Below are 13465 nucleotides of genomic sequence, written 5' to 3'. Positions count from 1 at the left end.
CAGCCACCGTGCCCATCAAATGCAGCCACTGTGCCCATCAATTGCAGCCACCGTGCCCATCAATTGCAGCCACCGTGCCATCAAACTCAGCCACTGTGCCCATCAATTGCAGCCACCGTGCCATCAAACTCAGCCACTGTGCCCATCAATTGCAGCCACCGTGCCATCAAACTCAGCCACTGTACCCATCAAATGCAGTCATTGCGCCATCAAACGCAGCCACTGTGCCATCAAACGCCGCCACTGTGCCATCAAACGCAGCCACTGTGCCCATCAATTGCAGCCACTGTGCCATCAAACACAGCCACCGTGCCCATCAAATGCAGCCACCGTGTCATCAAACTCAGCCACTGTGCCCATCAAATGCAGCCACTGTGCCATCAATTGCAGCCACCGTGCCATCAAACTCAGCCACTGTGCCCATCAAATGCAGTCACTGCGCCATCAAATGCAGCCACTGTGCCAGCAAACGCAGCCACTGTGCCCATCAAACGCAGCCACTGTGCCATCAAACGCAGCCACTGTGCCCATCAAACTCAGCCACTGTGCCATCAAACGCAGCCACTGTGCCATCAAACACAGCCACCGTGCCCATCAAATGCAGCCACTGTGCCATCAAACGCAGCCACTGTGCTCAATAATTGCAGCCACTGTGCCATTAAACCCAGCCACTGTGCCATCAATTGCAGCCACCATGCCATCAAACACAGCCACTGTAAAGCATCCTCAGTAAAGCAGATGAAAAGTTATTTTTAGAATGTGTGAAAATAAAACTGTCTTGTCAATGCAGAGTTAATATGGCCTTTGGACTCTTAGATTTGGTGGGGGTGCATTGTTGTTAGGTTTTTCATATATATATATATATATATATATATATATATATATATATATATATATATATATATATATATATATATATATATATATATATATATATATATATATATATATATATATATATATATGAAAAACCTATATATAAACTGTACCTGATGATCCTGCTCCTCGCCTTGGTGACAAATTGGTAAAGGCAGCAGGACTCAGTTGGAGAAGCAACACATGATGTTCTAGCTCTGCCCTGCAGTGCAATCTGGGAGTTGTAGTCTCTGCAGAGCACAGGCACCAGACGGCCATGTTAAAGTCTATGTGCCTGTGCTCTGTGGGAGAACTACAATTCCCGGCATGCAATGGGGCCGCCGTTAGGGGAAGGAAGGGCTAGGACTCGGAGGACAGCGCTGCTGCTATTGGACACACAGGCAGCCTAAGCCATGCATATTAGACAGTCGGACATACTCTTATCACCCCCCTCATCCACCGCCGCGGAGCTCACTCTGTCTGCAGCTGTGTGCAGCGCGCCCGCCGCTCGCTCACCCCGCCGTTTGAGAGACACTCCACACAGCAGCAGACAGTGCAGCACAACACCTCAGAGACAAATTAGGCAATCGCTCGATGGCGAGGCCCTTCCTGTGGGCGAGGCCTAAGGCAATCGCCTAATTTGCCTAATTAAAGAGCCGCCTCTGAATGTAAGATGACACTGCTCAACTGACCACCAATGTAAGATGGCACTTCTCTACGTACCACCAATGTAAGATGACACTGCTCAACTGACCACCAATGTAAGATGACACTTCTCTACGTACCACCAATGTAAGATGACACTTCTTCACTAACCAACAATGTAAGAGGACACTTCTTCACTGACCACCAATGTAAGAGGACACTTACCAACTGACCACCAATGAAAGGGGGACTTCTCTACTGACCACCAATGAAATTGGGACTTCGCCACTGACCAGCAATGTAAGAGGACACTTCTCAACTAACCACCAATAAAAAGGGGGGCTTCTCTACTGACCACCAATGTAAGATGACACTTCTCAACTGACCACCAATGAAAGGGGGACTTCTCTACTGACCATCAGTGTTAGATAACACTTCTTCACTGACAGCTATTGTAAGATGACACTTGTCTACTGATCATTAATGTAAGATGACACTTCTTCTTTTACCACTAATGTAAGAGGACACTTCTCTACTGACCACCCCCCAACTGAATGCCAAAATTATGGGTGGGTGGACAAGGGAGAAAGAGGAAGCGACAGGGATAGAAGGGCAGAGTTTTCATGGGGGGAGGGGAGTGATTGATCCTTATCCCCAAGGGCTCCTAGATAATTTACTCAGCTTTATAAGTGAAAGGCTGTATTATTGAGAGTAGGCTATCCACAGGGACCAGGTTTTAAGGAATCCCTTGTGGGTGTCCAATATAATAGCCATTCATTTTTTTATTATTCATGGTCCTATTAAGGTGGGCCTTGAGAAGTTTAGCACTGGAAATTTCCAAAGGGGAGCTATGGTTTGTTTGGTATAATTGAATACAAAGCTAATTTGTTTATTGGTAGACCATGGGACATTTTAGATTTTGGGCTTTTAGGTTTGTTCAACAAAGCTTCCAATGGACCTTTGCGTAAGTTGCAACCAGCTACTTTGTCCACTAAAGAGTTGGCTTGGTTACATAAGCTCTGTGTCTGGGAGCAAAGAATATTGTCCACAATTATGAAAGCAGAATGGCAAGTATTAGGGGTACATAAGTGCAGTGAGGTACCAACAAAAAAGTACTTTTTATGAATTCTCCAAGGCTAAAATATGAAATAAACTTTGAACCCCTCTCAATCTTCATCAGGCAGGGTTTTATTCAGCTTCTAAGACCTAGAGAGTGGGGGTCTGTACGACATTCGTTTTCAAAAATTGGTCACCAGTAGGGTTTAAAACAGTAATGCCACGTACACACGACCAGACCTTTCAAGGGACTAGGTCCGACGGTCTTTCCGACGGACTTTCGGCAGAGTTCCGACGGACTTTCCCGAAGGAACGGACTTGGCCACACACAATCACACCAAAGTCTGACGGATTTGAACGTGATGACGTACGACCGGACTAGAATAAGGAAGTTCATAGCCAGTAGCCAATGGCTGCCCTAGCGTCGGTTTTTGTCCGTCGGACTAGCATACACACGAACTGATTTTTCGGTCCGGCGGAGTTCCGGTGGGAAAATGTAAAACATGTTCTATTTCTAAAGCCTGCCGGATTTTTGGCAAGCAAAGGTCCGATGGAGCCCACACATGATCGAATTGTCCGACGGACTCGTTCTGTTGGACCTTTGCTGTCAAAAAGTCTGGTTGTGTGTACGTGGCATAAGACCTGGCGAGTGGGGGTCTGTACAACATTCATTTTCAAAAATTGGTCACCAGTAGGGTTTAAAACAGTAAGAGGAGACAAAGGGTTGTAGTTGTATATTACGGTAATGTTCTTGCTTGAGGTCATCTCCCGAAATGAAAGGATTTCATGCCATCAAAAGACAATAGTGAGTACATGTCTGTAAATTCCTTATTTATCCATCTAAATGTGCCTGGTGAGTCACCCTCATGCCGCGTACACACGACCGGACTTTTTGACAGCAAAGGTCAGACGGAACGAGTCCGTCGGACAATTCGATCTTGTGTGGGCTCCATCGGACCTTTGCTTGCCAAAAATCCGGCGGACTTTAGAAATAGAACATGTTTTAAATTTTTCCACCGGAACTCCGCCGGACCGAGAAATCAGTTCGTGTGTATGCTAGTCCGACGGACAAAAACTGACGCTAGGGCAGCTATTGGCTACTGGCTAGGAACGTCCTTATTCTAGTCCAGTTGTACATCATCACGTTCGAATCCGACGGACTTTGGTGTGATTGTGTGTTGCCAAGTCCGTTCATTCGGAAAGTCCATCGGAACTCCGCCGCAAATCCGTCGGAAAGACCGCCGGACCTAGTCCCTCGAAAAGTCTGGTTGTGTGTATGCGGCATTAGTGGGAATAGAGAGCATTTCACAAGGTCTAATAATGGTAGATGGAACGAGGTAAGGCCTTCCTTTCCATCCCGGCTTTCTTCTGACCCCCTCGTTGCAATAACAGGTCTGAATTTTAGACAACCCTGTGGCCGTGTCTCTGTGGCTCAGGCAGCCTTTGACGTAATCACTCAACCTCATCAGGTGCCTGGAGTAGTCAATCTAGTCTCCTCTGGCCCCTCTAGTGGGCTCAGAGGTCGCTTTATACCCTTGTGGGCTATTGGGTTGTAATTGGGCTGTGCATTCTCTGGTAAACCTCGCTTGTTGTGGTTGATTGTGTTGCTTGACAACCTCTTTTATTCACAATTTATTTATTTGTCCCCTTGACCCAAAAGGTTGTGGTTAATAGACCTGCCATCTTCTCATTTCGACCAGCTGGCCTTCTTGCCTGGACCTATGTTTTTTTTTTACTAGGGTCGCTTTGGCACCTATTACTCCTTGGGATTATTCCCAGTGTTGTTGGTTCTGTTGACCCCATTAGGTTGTGGGTCCGTTTTTCGATTTGTTGGGAATTTTTTATTGTTTCACTTGGTTTTGGTAGGTTCTGGTCTAATCAGCTTCTCACAGCCTCAGATTCGGTTTGTCCTTCCATGTGAAGGCATATCCTCTGGTGTTGTCCTTTTCATCCTGGTCTGGGGCATCAGGTTGAACCCTTGGTAGTATTGGTAGGCTACCTTATTAGGAAGCCTCAACTTATTAATTCAGATTCTGGCACTGGTTCTTCAGGCAACTTTTGGACTTCCTTAGTCCTAGTAAGGTTTCGTTATTTTGCCCACCTGTCAGTTGGAATGCTTTTTGGACATCCAAACTGTTTTGAATTCCTTTGTACCGCAATGGATGAAAAGGAAAACATGATTTTTGTAATTATTGCATTCTATTCATGCCCTTAGTACTACTTTTTCACAAAACAGGCATACCTAGAAGCTTCAGGGCCCTTCAGAAACCATGAATGGCTCCTGCTAGGGCCCTTCCATCGGTCCAGAGGCCCTTTCTATTGGTCTCTGTGTGCTTTTCTCTGAGCCCAGGGCCCTTCCCTCTGAGCCCGAGGCCCTTCCCTTTGGCCCAGGTTCTTTCTAACAGATCCTTTACTCCTTTATAGCGTTTTATAAACCCCAGGTCACACTGCAACCCAAAGTTGCATGACAAGTCAAAACATTAATTTCAATGAGTGCCTGAAAAAAAAAAACAGCTCCTGCGCTATTTTTCGGCAACTTTGGTGGGATTTGAGGGACATAGACTGTTAAGTCACAAAAGCCGCAAGGAAATCACAAGCAAAGACTTTGGGGTTGCAACGGGCTCCCTCACAGTGGCAGAACACAAGGGTCCACCTTTGAGACTCTGGTAGTTCCAATGCTGTACTGGAGGCTGGCTTAAAAAAAAAATTCCAGTGTCCAATCCTCGTGTAGGTGACAGCATAACCTGAGTGTATCTGAATTTCTGTGCCCCTCAAAGGACTCCAAGGAAAGGATCTCATGGTAAGTATATTATGTCGTGCATTTGCTTTCCACCTTTGATGCCCACCGGTTGACACAGTTGTCAATTCATTGTCCAGATATTGTCATATCTGGCCACACATGACAAGAGTTGAGTTCTATGGGGTCGTTTGTGAGGGTGGGACCACAGCTCGGTTCGTTTTAAGGACCATACTCCTATAATCAAGACCGTTTTTAAGGCAGGGCAAAAGGGGCAGCTTCCCTGGGCCCCATCAATGTAGTGGGGCCCAAAGCACCTGCCTAATACTTGCCAACTATCCCAGTTTAAATTCCCTTATCCCTTGAAGTTTTAGTCCCGTGCTGTGTCCCGATATCTCAGTGTAAACTTTTGCTGCTGCTGCCGCCCAGCTCTGCCCTATTGCCATGTACAGATGACTCACCTGCAGACCCTGTGTTTACATGTAAATAGCCTGCATTGATATGTAAATAGTGGCAGCATTTATATGTAAATAGCCGTGGGCCGCGGCATTCATATGTATATCATGTCCCCCTGAGGTCACATCCACCATCACTTCTGCTGAATGCTGCCCACTGGGAAGGTAAAGGAGCATGCTTGAAAGTCCTGCCTACAATTGTAGTCATTAACCACTTCCCGACCAGCGCACGATGATGTACGTCGACAGAATGGCACGGGCAGGCATATTGGCGTACAGGTACGTCCAATATTCAATGCCGCCCTGCCATCGGGAGCGAGCTGCCGGCGGCGCGCTCCCGCGCTGGTCGGGACCCCCGTGAGTCCGGTCGCGGGACCCGCGGACTCGATCGCCGCGGGCATCCCCACGATCGTCTCACGGGACGGCCGAATGGAGGAAATGCCGAGTAAACAGCATTTCTCCATTCTGCCTAGCAACTAGTGACGCTGCTCTCTGCTCCATGTGATTGGAGCAGAGATCAGTGTTCACTAAATGAAAGCCCAACCCCCCCCAACAGTTAGTAACACACCCCTAGGAACACTTAACCCCTACACTGCCACCCCCCTGGTTAACCCCTTCACTGCCAGTGTCATTTACACAGGAATCACTGCATTTATATAGCAGTGATTACTGTATAAATGACAATGGTCCCAAAAATGTGTCAAAAATGTCCGATGGGTCCCCCACAATGTCGCAGTCACAATAAAAATCGCTGATCGCCGCCATTACTAGTAAAAAAAAAAAAAAATTATTAATAAAAATGCTATAAAACTATCCCTATTTTGTAAACGCTATAACTTTTGCGCAAACCAATCAATAATCGCTTATTGCGATTTTTTTACCAAAAATATGTAGAAGAATACGTATCGGCCTAAACTGAGGGAAAAAAATGTTTTTTTATATATTTTTGGGGGATATTTATTATAACAAAAAGTAAAAAATAATGCGCTTTTTTCAAAATTGTCGCTCTAATTTTGTTTATAGCGCAAAAAATAAAAACCGCAGGAGTGATCAAATACCACCAAAAGAAAGCTCTATTTGTGGGAAAAAAAGGACGTCAATTTTGTTTGGGAGCCACGTCGCACGACCGCGCAATTGTCAGTTAAAGCGACGCAGTGCCGAATCGCAAAAAGTGGTCTGGTCTTTGACCAGCAAAATGGTCCGGTCTGCAAGTGGTTAAGCTTCATATTTTGCAAATGTAAGCTAATTGGAGGTGGATTCTTCAAAATATCATGGTGCCACAGCAACCTGAATTTTGGTGCATGTGAATATGCAGACAGGCAGTGAGGAGATGATGTGCTGTAACCTTTAGCAACCAATCAGCGAGCAGTAATGCTGTGCACTAACCTCTTGCAACCAATTAGTGAGCAGTAATAATGTGCAGTAACCTCTAACAACCAATTAGTGAGTGGTATAGATGTTCAGTAACCTCTAGCATTTAATCAGGGAGCAGTATTGATGTACAGTAATCTCTAGCAACCAATCAACAAGCAGGAGTCATGTGCTGTAACCTCTGGAAAATAACAGTGAGCCATAATGTGTGCTGTAATCTCTAGCAGCCAGTCAGCGAGCGGTAATGATACACTGTAACCTCTGGCAACCAATCGCTATCACTGCCTGATCTGATTCAGTAAACTGATTTTGAGTCTAGCTACTATTTATTGTATGTCTCCAAGCATGCGGGGAACAAAACTGCATGGAAGAGGGGGCCCAAGAAAATGTTTGCCCCGGGTCCAGTCAATATTAAAGACGGCCCTGCCTATAATGTAATCCACGAAGACCAATAACAATCTAACTACACCCCTACGATATTTTAATGCCCTCAATACTCAGAAGTGTTTTGTCAGGGAACAAGCCGCAGGATAGCTGTCTGCCTGCAGACCACAGTTCCCAATATGACCACAGCCGCAGATCCTGGTGCCCTCTGGCCTTCAAAAGGATGACTGCGGCAGATGGACATTGCTGACTGGTCTTCAGCTTCCTGCTCCCTGTTCCTGTGTTTTCTTCTGATCACTTGTTACCGACCCGGTTTGCCATTTGACACTTCTTGTCTCGCCCCCAGCTCTGGCTTTGGATTGCTCATGGATCTCCTCTTGTCTCCTGTCCTGTTTATGACCTTGGCTTGCCTAGCGACTATTCTGATACCACAATTCTGAATGTTTGACCATTCCTCCAGAAGAGCGTTTGTGAGGTCAGGCACGAGAATGGCTGGTTCGCAGTCTCCACTCTACTTCATTCCAAAGGTGTTCTGTTGGGTTGAGGTCAGGACTCTGTGCAGGTCAGTCAAATTCCTCCACCCCCAAACTCGCTCACCCACACTGCATTGCCAAAAGTATTGGGCCACCCCACCAAAACATTTGGTGGAGGGGGAATTATGGTGTGGGGTTGTTTTTCAGGGCTTGGGCTTGGCCCCTTAGTTCCAGTGAAGGGAACTCTTAAAGAGGAAGTAAACCCTGATAAGTTTTACTTCCTCTTTTTTCCCCTGCAAAGTAAAAACATAATGGGCTAGTATGCATCGCATACTAGCCAATTATGTTGCACTTACCGCCAAAACGAAGTCCGCGATGTCCCCACTGGTGGCCGCGTCCATCTTCACCCCTCTTCCTTCCAGGGCCGTAGACTCCAACTCCGTGACTGGCCGAAGACATGTAACGTCACGCATGGGAGCCGGCGGTCATGGCACGGGCCCTTTAGAAATGGCACGATCGTGCCCTTTCTTCAGTGCGCATGCGCCGATGACCCTGGCGCAAACGTTTATGGTAAATATATCTCCTAAACCGTGCAGGTTAAGGAGATTTTTCCAGTACCTACAAGTAAGCCTTATTATGGGCTTACTTATAGGTAAGAAAGGTGTGTAAGGGTTTACAACCACTTGAAAGCGTCAACATACCAAGACATTTTGGACAATTTCGTGCTCCCAACTTTGTGGGAACAGTTTGGTCCCTTCCTGCTCCAACCATGACCGCGCACCAGTGCACAAAACAAGGTCCATAAAGACATGGATGAGCGAGTTTGGGGTGGAGGAACTTGACTGATACGCAGTCATGTTGGAACAGGAATGGACTAACCCCAAACTGTTCCCACAAAGTTGGGAGCATGAAATTGTCCAAAATGTCTTGGTATGGCAACGCCTTAAAGTTCCCTTCGCTGGAATGAAGGGGCCAAGCCCAACCCCTGAAAAACATCCTCACACCATAATCCCCCCTCCACCAAATGATTTCGAGGGGTGGCCCAATACTTTTGACAATGTAGTGTGGATGAGGGAGTATGGCATGGAGGAACTTGACGGGCCTGCACAGAGTCCTCAATGAATTTGGGATGAATTTGAGGCGAGAGGCCTTCTCTCCATCATCAGCGCCTGACCTCACAAATGCGCTTCTGGAAGAATGGTCAAACGTTCCCGTAGACACACTCCTAAACCTTGTGGACGGCCTTCCCAGGACAGCTGAAGCTGTTGTAGCTGCAAAGGGTGGTGCCAACTCAATATTGAACCCTACGGACTAAGACTGGGATGCCATTAAAGTTCATGCGCGTGTAAAGGCAGGCGTTTCAATACTTTCGACAATATAGTATATCTTGAAGAGCAATGTTGTCATAATATGGTAAGGCCCCAATCCACCTTGATAACACAGGGGGAGGAGATGTTAGGACCATAGTACAGGCAGTATATTGAACGTATTGAACGAATATAACGAAATGCTTTCAATGGTTTATTTAACAGAACAAAAAGGGGATAACGCAAAAGAAAATCACCGTTCGGGTTTACATACACTTTAGCCCTCAGTTGTACAAGATATACATTTGCTGCCATTGTACTTTTTCAGCCTTGTCAGCAGCTGTGAGTACTCTGTCTAATCAAATTTATTTTACTTATTTACTTATTTTATCTTTTTATTTTATCTTTCATTTTCAATCTCGGAAAACATCAAGAGGACCCGTAGGAGTGTGACTTCTGGAGAGGCTAGGTGGAGAATAAGAAGAGTAGGGAAGCTCCCCTGTGTAAGTGAAACACTTCCCACACTCTGAATATTGAAAGGGACGTTCAACCCATGTGAATCCTCAGATGCTTAAGAAGGCCTCCTTTCTCGTTGAAACATTTGCCGCACTCTGCACAAGAATAGGGGCGCTCACCCGTGTGAACTCTCTGATGTGTAACGAGTCCACTTTTGAAAGGGAAACACTTCCCGCACTCTGAACATAAAAAGGGGCGCTCACCCGTGTGCACTCTGTGGTGTATAGTAAGGTCTCTGTTGTAAAGGAAACATTTCCCACACTCTGTGCAGGAGAAACGACGCACGCCTGTGTGAATTTTGAAGTGGTTATGAAGGTATTCCTTGTGAATGAAACTCTTCCCGCACTCGTTACAAGAGAAGGGGCGCTCACCTGTGTGATGTCTCTGGTGTGCAAGAAGTGCTTTTTTATCAAAGCAACATTTTCCACACTCTAAACAGGCATAAGGGTCCTCACCTCTATGAATTCTTTGATGGTTTTGAAGTCTCCCTTTCTGAGTGAAAGTCTTCCCGCAGTCTAAGCAAGAGTATGGGCGCTCATTTGTGTGACATTTCTGGTGTCTCTTAAACTTTGCTTTCTGAGCAAAACATTTCCCGCATTCCGAACACGAATAAAGAGACTCCCCAGTGTGAATTCTGAGGTGGTCAAGAAGATATCCTTTACGAGTGAAGCATTTTCCACACTCCGAACAGGTAAAAATCTTTGAATGAATTTCCTGGTGTCTCAGAAGATCCACTTCGTGGATGAAACTTTTTCCACACTCTAAACATGGGAATAAGTCCTTGCCTGTGTGACTTTCTTGGGGTAGATTAGGCTTTTCTTTCCGAGCAAAATCTGAACAGGAAGAAGGACCTTCATCCGTGTGACATTCCTTAGATGGATCTCTTGTACCCGCACTTTCAGATATTGGTTGGCAATTAGAAGTCCTAGACTGGGATTTATCAGAACATTCCTCAGGATTAGACGTATCCATTGATTCCTCCAAATGGTGAGGTCTGTCATGTATATTATCTGTAATAGGATTTGCTTCTGGAGGACATTGTGTGATGCCTTTATCTTCTGCCTTATAACCTGAAGAAAAAATAAAATATATCTCTGAGGTATTCCTATTCTGAGCACTATGTCCATCTCTGGCATGAAATTGGGTGAAATTATAACACCAAACTAGGAACACAAACCAGATACAATACACCCAAACATCACCGGGTCATAGTATTTCTGCAATGATGACAATTTTATGGTGGAGAATGGAGAGAAACCTTTATCTACCTCATAACGTGACGGTATACTCAGGTATGGAGATGGACTTTCTATATGGTGTACAGTATCTCCTCCTCATTTGTTGGGAACATGACGTTATATTGAGGAATGGAGATGGACCTTTCATATGGTGTACAGTATCTCCTCCTCATTTGTTGGGAACATGACGTTATATTGAGGAATGGAGATGGACCTTTCATATGGTGTACAGTATCTCCTCCTCATTTGTTGGGAACATGACGTTATATTGAGGAATGGAGATGGACCTTTCATATGGTGTACAGTATCTCCTCCTCATTTGTTGGGAACATGACGTTATATTGAGGAATGGAGATGGACCTTTCATATGGTGTACAGTATCTCCTCCTCATTTGTTGGGAACATGACGTTATATTGAGGAATGGAGATGGACCTTTCATATGGTGTACAGTATCTCCTCCTCATTTGTTGGGAACATGACGTTATATTGAGGAATGGAGATGGACCTTTCATATGGTGTACAGTATCTCCTCCTCATTTGTTGGGAACATGACGTTATATTGAGGAATGGAGATGGACCTTTCATATGGTGTACAGTATCTCCTCCTCATTTGTTGGGAACATGACATTATATTGAGGAATGGAGATGGACCTTTCATATGGTGTACAGTATCTCCTCCTCATTTGTTGGGAACATGACGTTATATTGAGGAATGGAGATGGACCTTTCATATGGTGTACAGTATCTCCTCCTCATTTGTTGGGAACATGACATTATATTGAGGAATGGAGATGGACCTTTCATATGGTGTACAGTATCTCCTCCTCATTTGTTGGGAACATGACGTTATATTGAGGAATGGAGATGGACCTTTCATATGGTGTACAGTATCTCCTCCTCATTTGTTGGGAACATGACGTTATATTGAGGAATGGAGATGGACCTTTCATATGGTGTACAGTATCTCCTCCTCATTTGTTGGGAACATGACATTATATTGAGGAATGGAGATGGACCTTTCATATGGTGTACAGTATCTCCTCCTCATTTGTTGGGAACATGACGTTATATTGAGGAATGGAGATGGACCTTTCATATGGTGTACAGTATCTCCTCCTCATTTGTTGGGAACATGACATTATATTGAGGAATGGAGATGGACCTTTCATATGGTGTACAGTATCTCCTCCTCATTTGTTGGGAACATGACGTTATATTGAGGAATGGAGATGGACCTTTCATATGGTGTACAGTATCTCCTCCTCATTTGTTGGGAACATGACATTATATTGAGGAATGGAGATGGACCTTTCATATGGTGTACAGTATCTCCTCCTCATTTGTTGGGAACATGACGTTATATTGAGGAATGGAGATGGACCTTTCATATGGTGTACAGTATCTCCTCCTCATTTGTTGGGAACATGACGTTATATTGAGGAATGGAGATGGACCTTTCATATGGTGTACAGTATCTTCTCCTCATTTGTTGGGAACATGACGTTATATTGAGGAATGGAGATGGACCTTTCATATGGTGTACAGTATCTCCTCCTCATTTGTTGGGAACATGACATTATATTGAGGAACGGAGATGGACCTTTCATATGATGTACAGTATCTCCACCTCATTTGTTGGGAACATGACGTTATATTGAGGAATGGAGATGGACCTTTCATATGGTGTACAGTATCTCCTCCTCATTTGTTGGGAAAATTATGTTATATTGAGGAATGGAGATGGACCTTTCATATGGTGTACAGTATCTCCTCCTCATTTGTTGGAAACATGACGTTATATTGAGGAATGGAGATGGACCTTTCATATGGTGTACAGTATCTCCTCCTCATTTGTTGGGAACATGACGTTATATTGAGGAATGGAGATGGACCTTTCATATGGTGTACAGTATCTCCCCCTCATTTGTTGGGAACATGACGTTATATTGAGGAATGGAGATGGACCTTTCATATGGTGTACAGTATCTCCTCCTCATTTGTTGGGAAAATTATGTTATATTGAGGAATGGAGATGGACTTTTCATATGGTGTACAGTATCTCCTCCTCATTTGTTGGGAACATGACGTTATATTGAGGAATGGAGATGGACCTTTCATATGGTGTACAGTATCTCCTCCTCATTTGTTGGGAACATGACGTTATATTGAGGAATGGAGAAATACCCCTAAAACGTCATGTTTTCAGGCTTTCCATTATTCTGCACAGGTGATTTGATCAGTTTCATGGTCTTAGTATTTACCACGGCTGTTTCATCTGAGGGAAATCCTGAAAACATGACCCGCTGGTACTTGAGGACTGGAGTTACATTGGTGAAACACTGGTCTACAGTATCTCCTCCACATTTGTTGGGAACATGACGTTATATTGAGGAATGGAGATGGACCTTTCATATGGTGTATAGTATC

The 13465-nt window shown here is 44.9% G+C and overlaps 3 protein-coding genes across 9 annotated transcripts in view; 2 read left to right on the top strand and 1 right to left on the bottom strand.

Annotated features, from left to right (window-relative positions):
- LOC143955522 (uncharacterized) overlaps positions 1-13465 on the bottom strand; it is a 433055-nt gene that overhangs the window by 149065 nt on the left and 270525 nt on the right. For 3 of the 5 annotated variants that reach the window (XM_077465560.1, XM_077465561.1, XM_077465562.1), the window contains one exon: positions 9485-10869. The exons of the other annotated variants lie outside the window; for them this stretch is intronic. In XM_077465560.1, coding sequence (XP_077321686.1) covers positions 9830-10869 — 1040 coding nt within the window. In that variant the 3' untranslated portion in view covers positions 9485-9829. Of the gene's footprint in view, positions 1-9484; positions 10870-13465 lie in introns of those variants that run through there. 5 annotated transcript variants of the gene reach the window in all.
- The window catches only part of LOC143955568 (uncharacterized), a 234219-nt gene that overhangs the window by 165819 nt on the left and 54935 nt on the right, over positions 1-13465 (top strand). The gene's annotated exons all lie outside the window — the stretch shown is intronic.
- The window catches only part of LOC143955614 (uncharacterized), a 347615-nt gene that overhangs the window by 292174 nt on the left and 41976 nt on the right, over positions 1-13465 (top strand). The gene's annotated exons all lie outside the window — the stretch shown is intronic.

The sequence above is a fragment of the Lithobates pipiens genome, unplaced genomic scaffold, assembly GCF_037356315.1.
Source record: "Lithobates pipiens isolate NorthernLeopardFrog02 unplaced genomic scaffold, aLitPip1_a1.2 Scaffold_35, whole genome shotgun sequence".
Classification (NCBI taxonomy): domain Eukaryota; kingdom Metazoa; phylum Chordata; class Amphibia; order Anura; family Ranidae; genus Lithobates; species Lithobates pipiens.
Note: the sequence above shows the minus strand (reverse complement) of the source record. Positions and strands in the feature narration are given on the sequence as shown.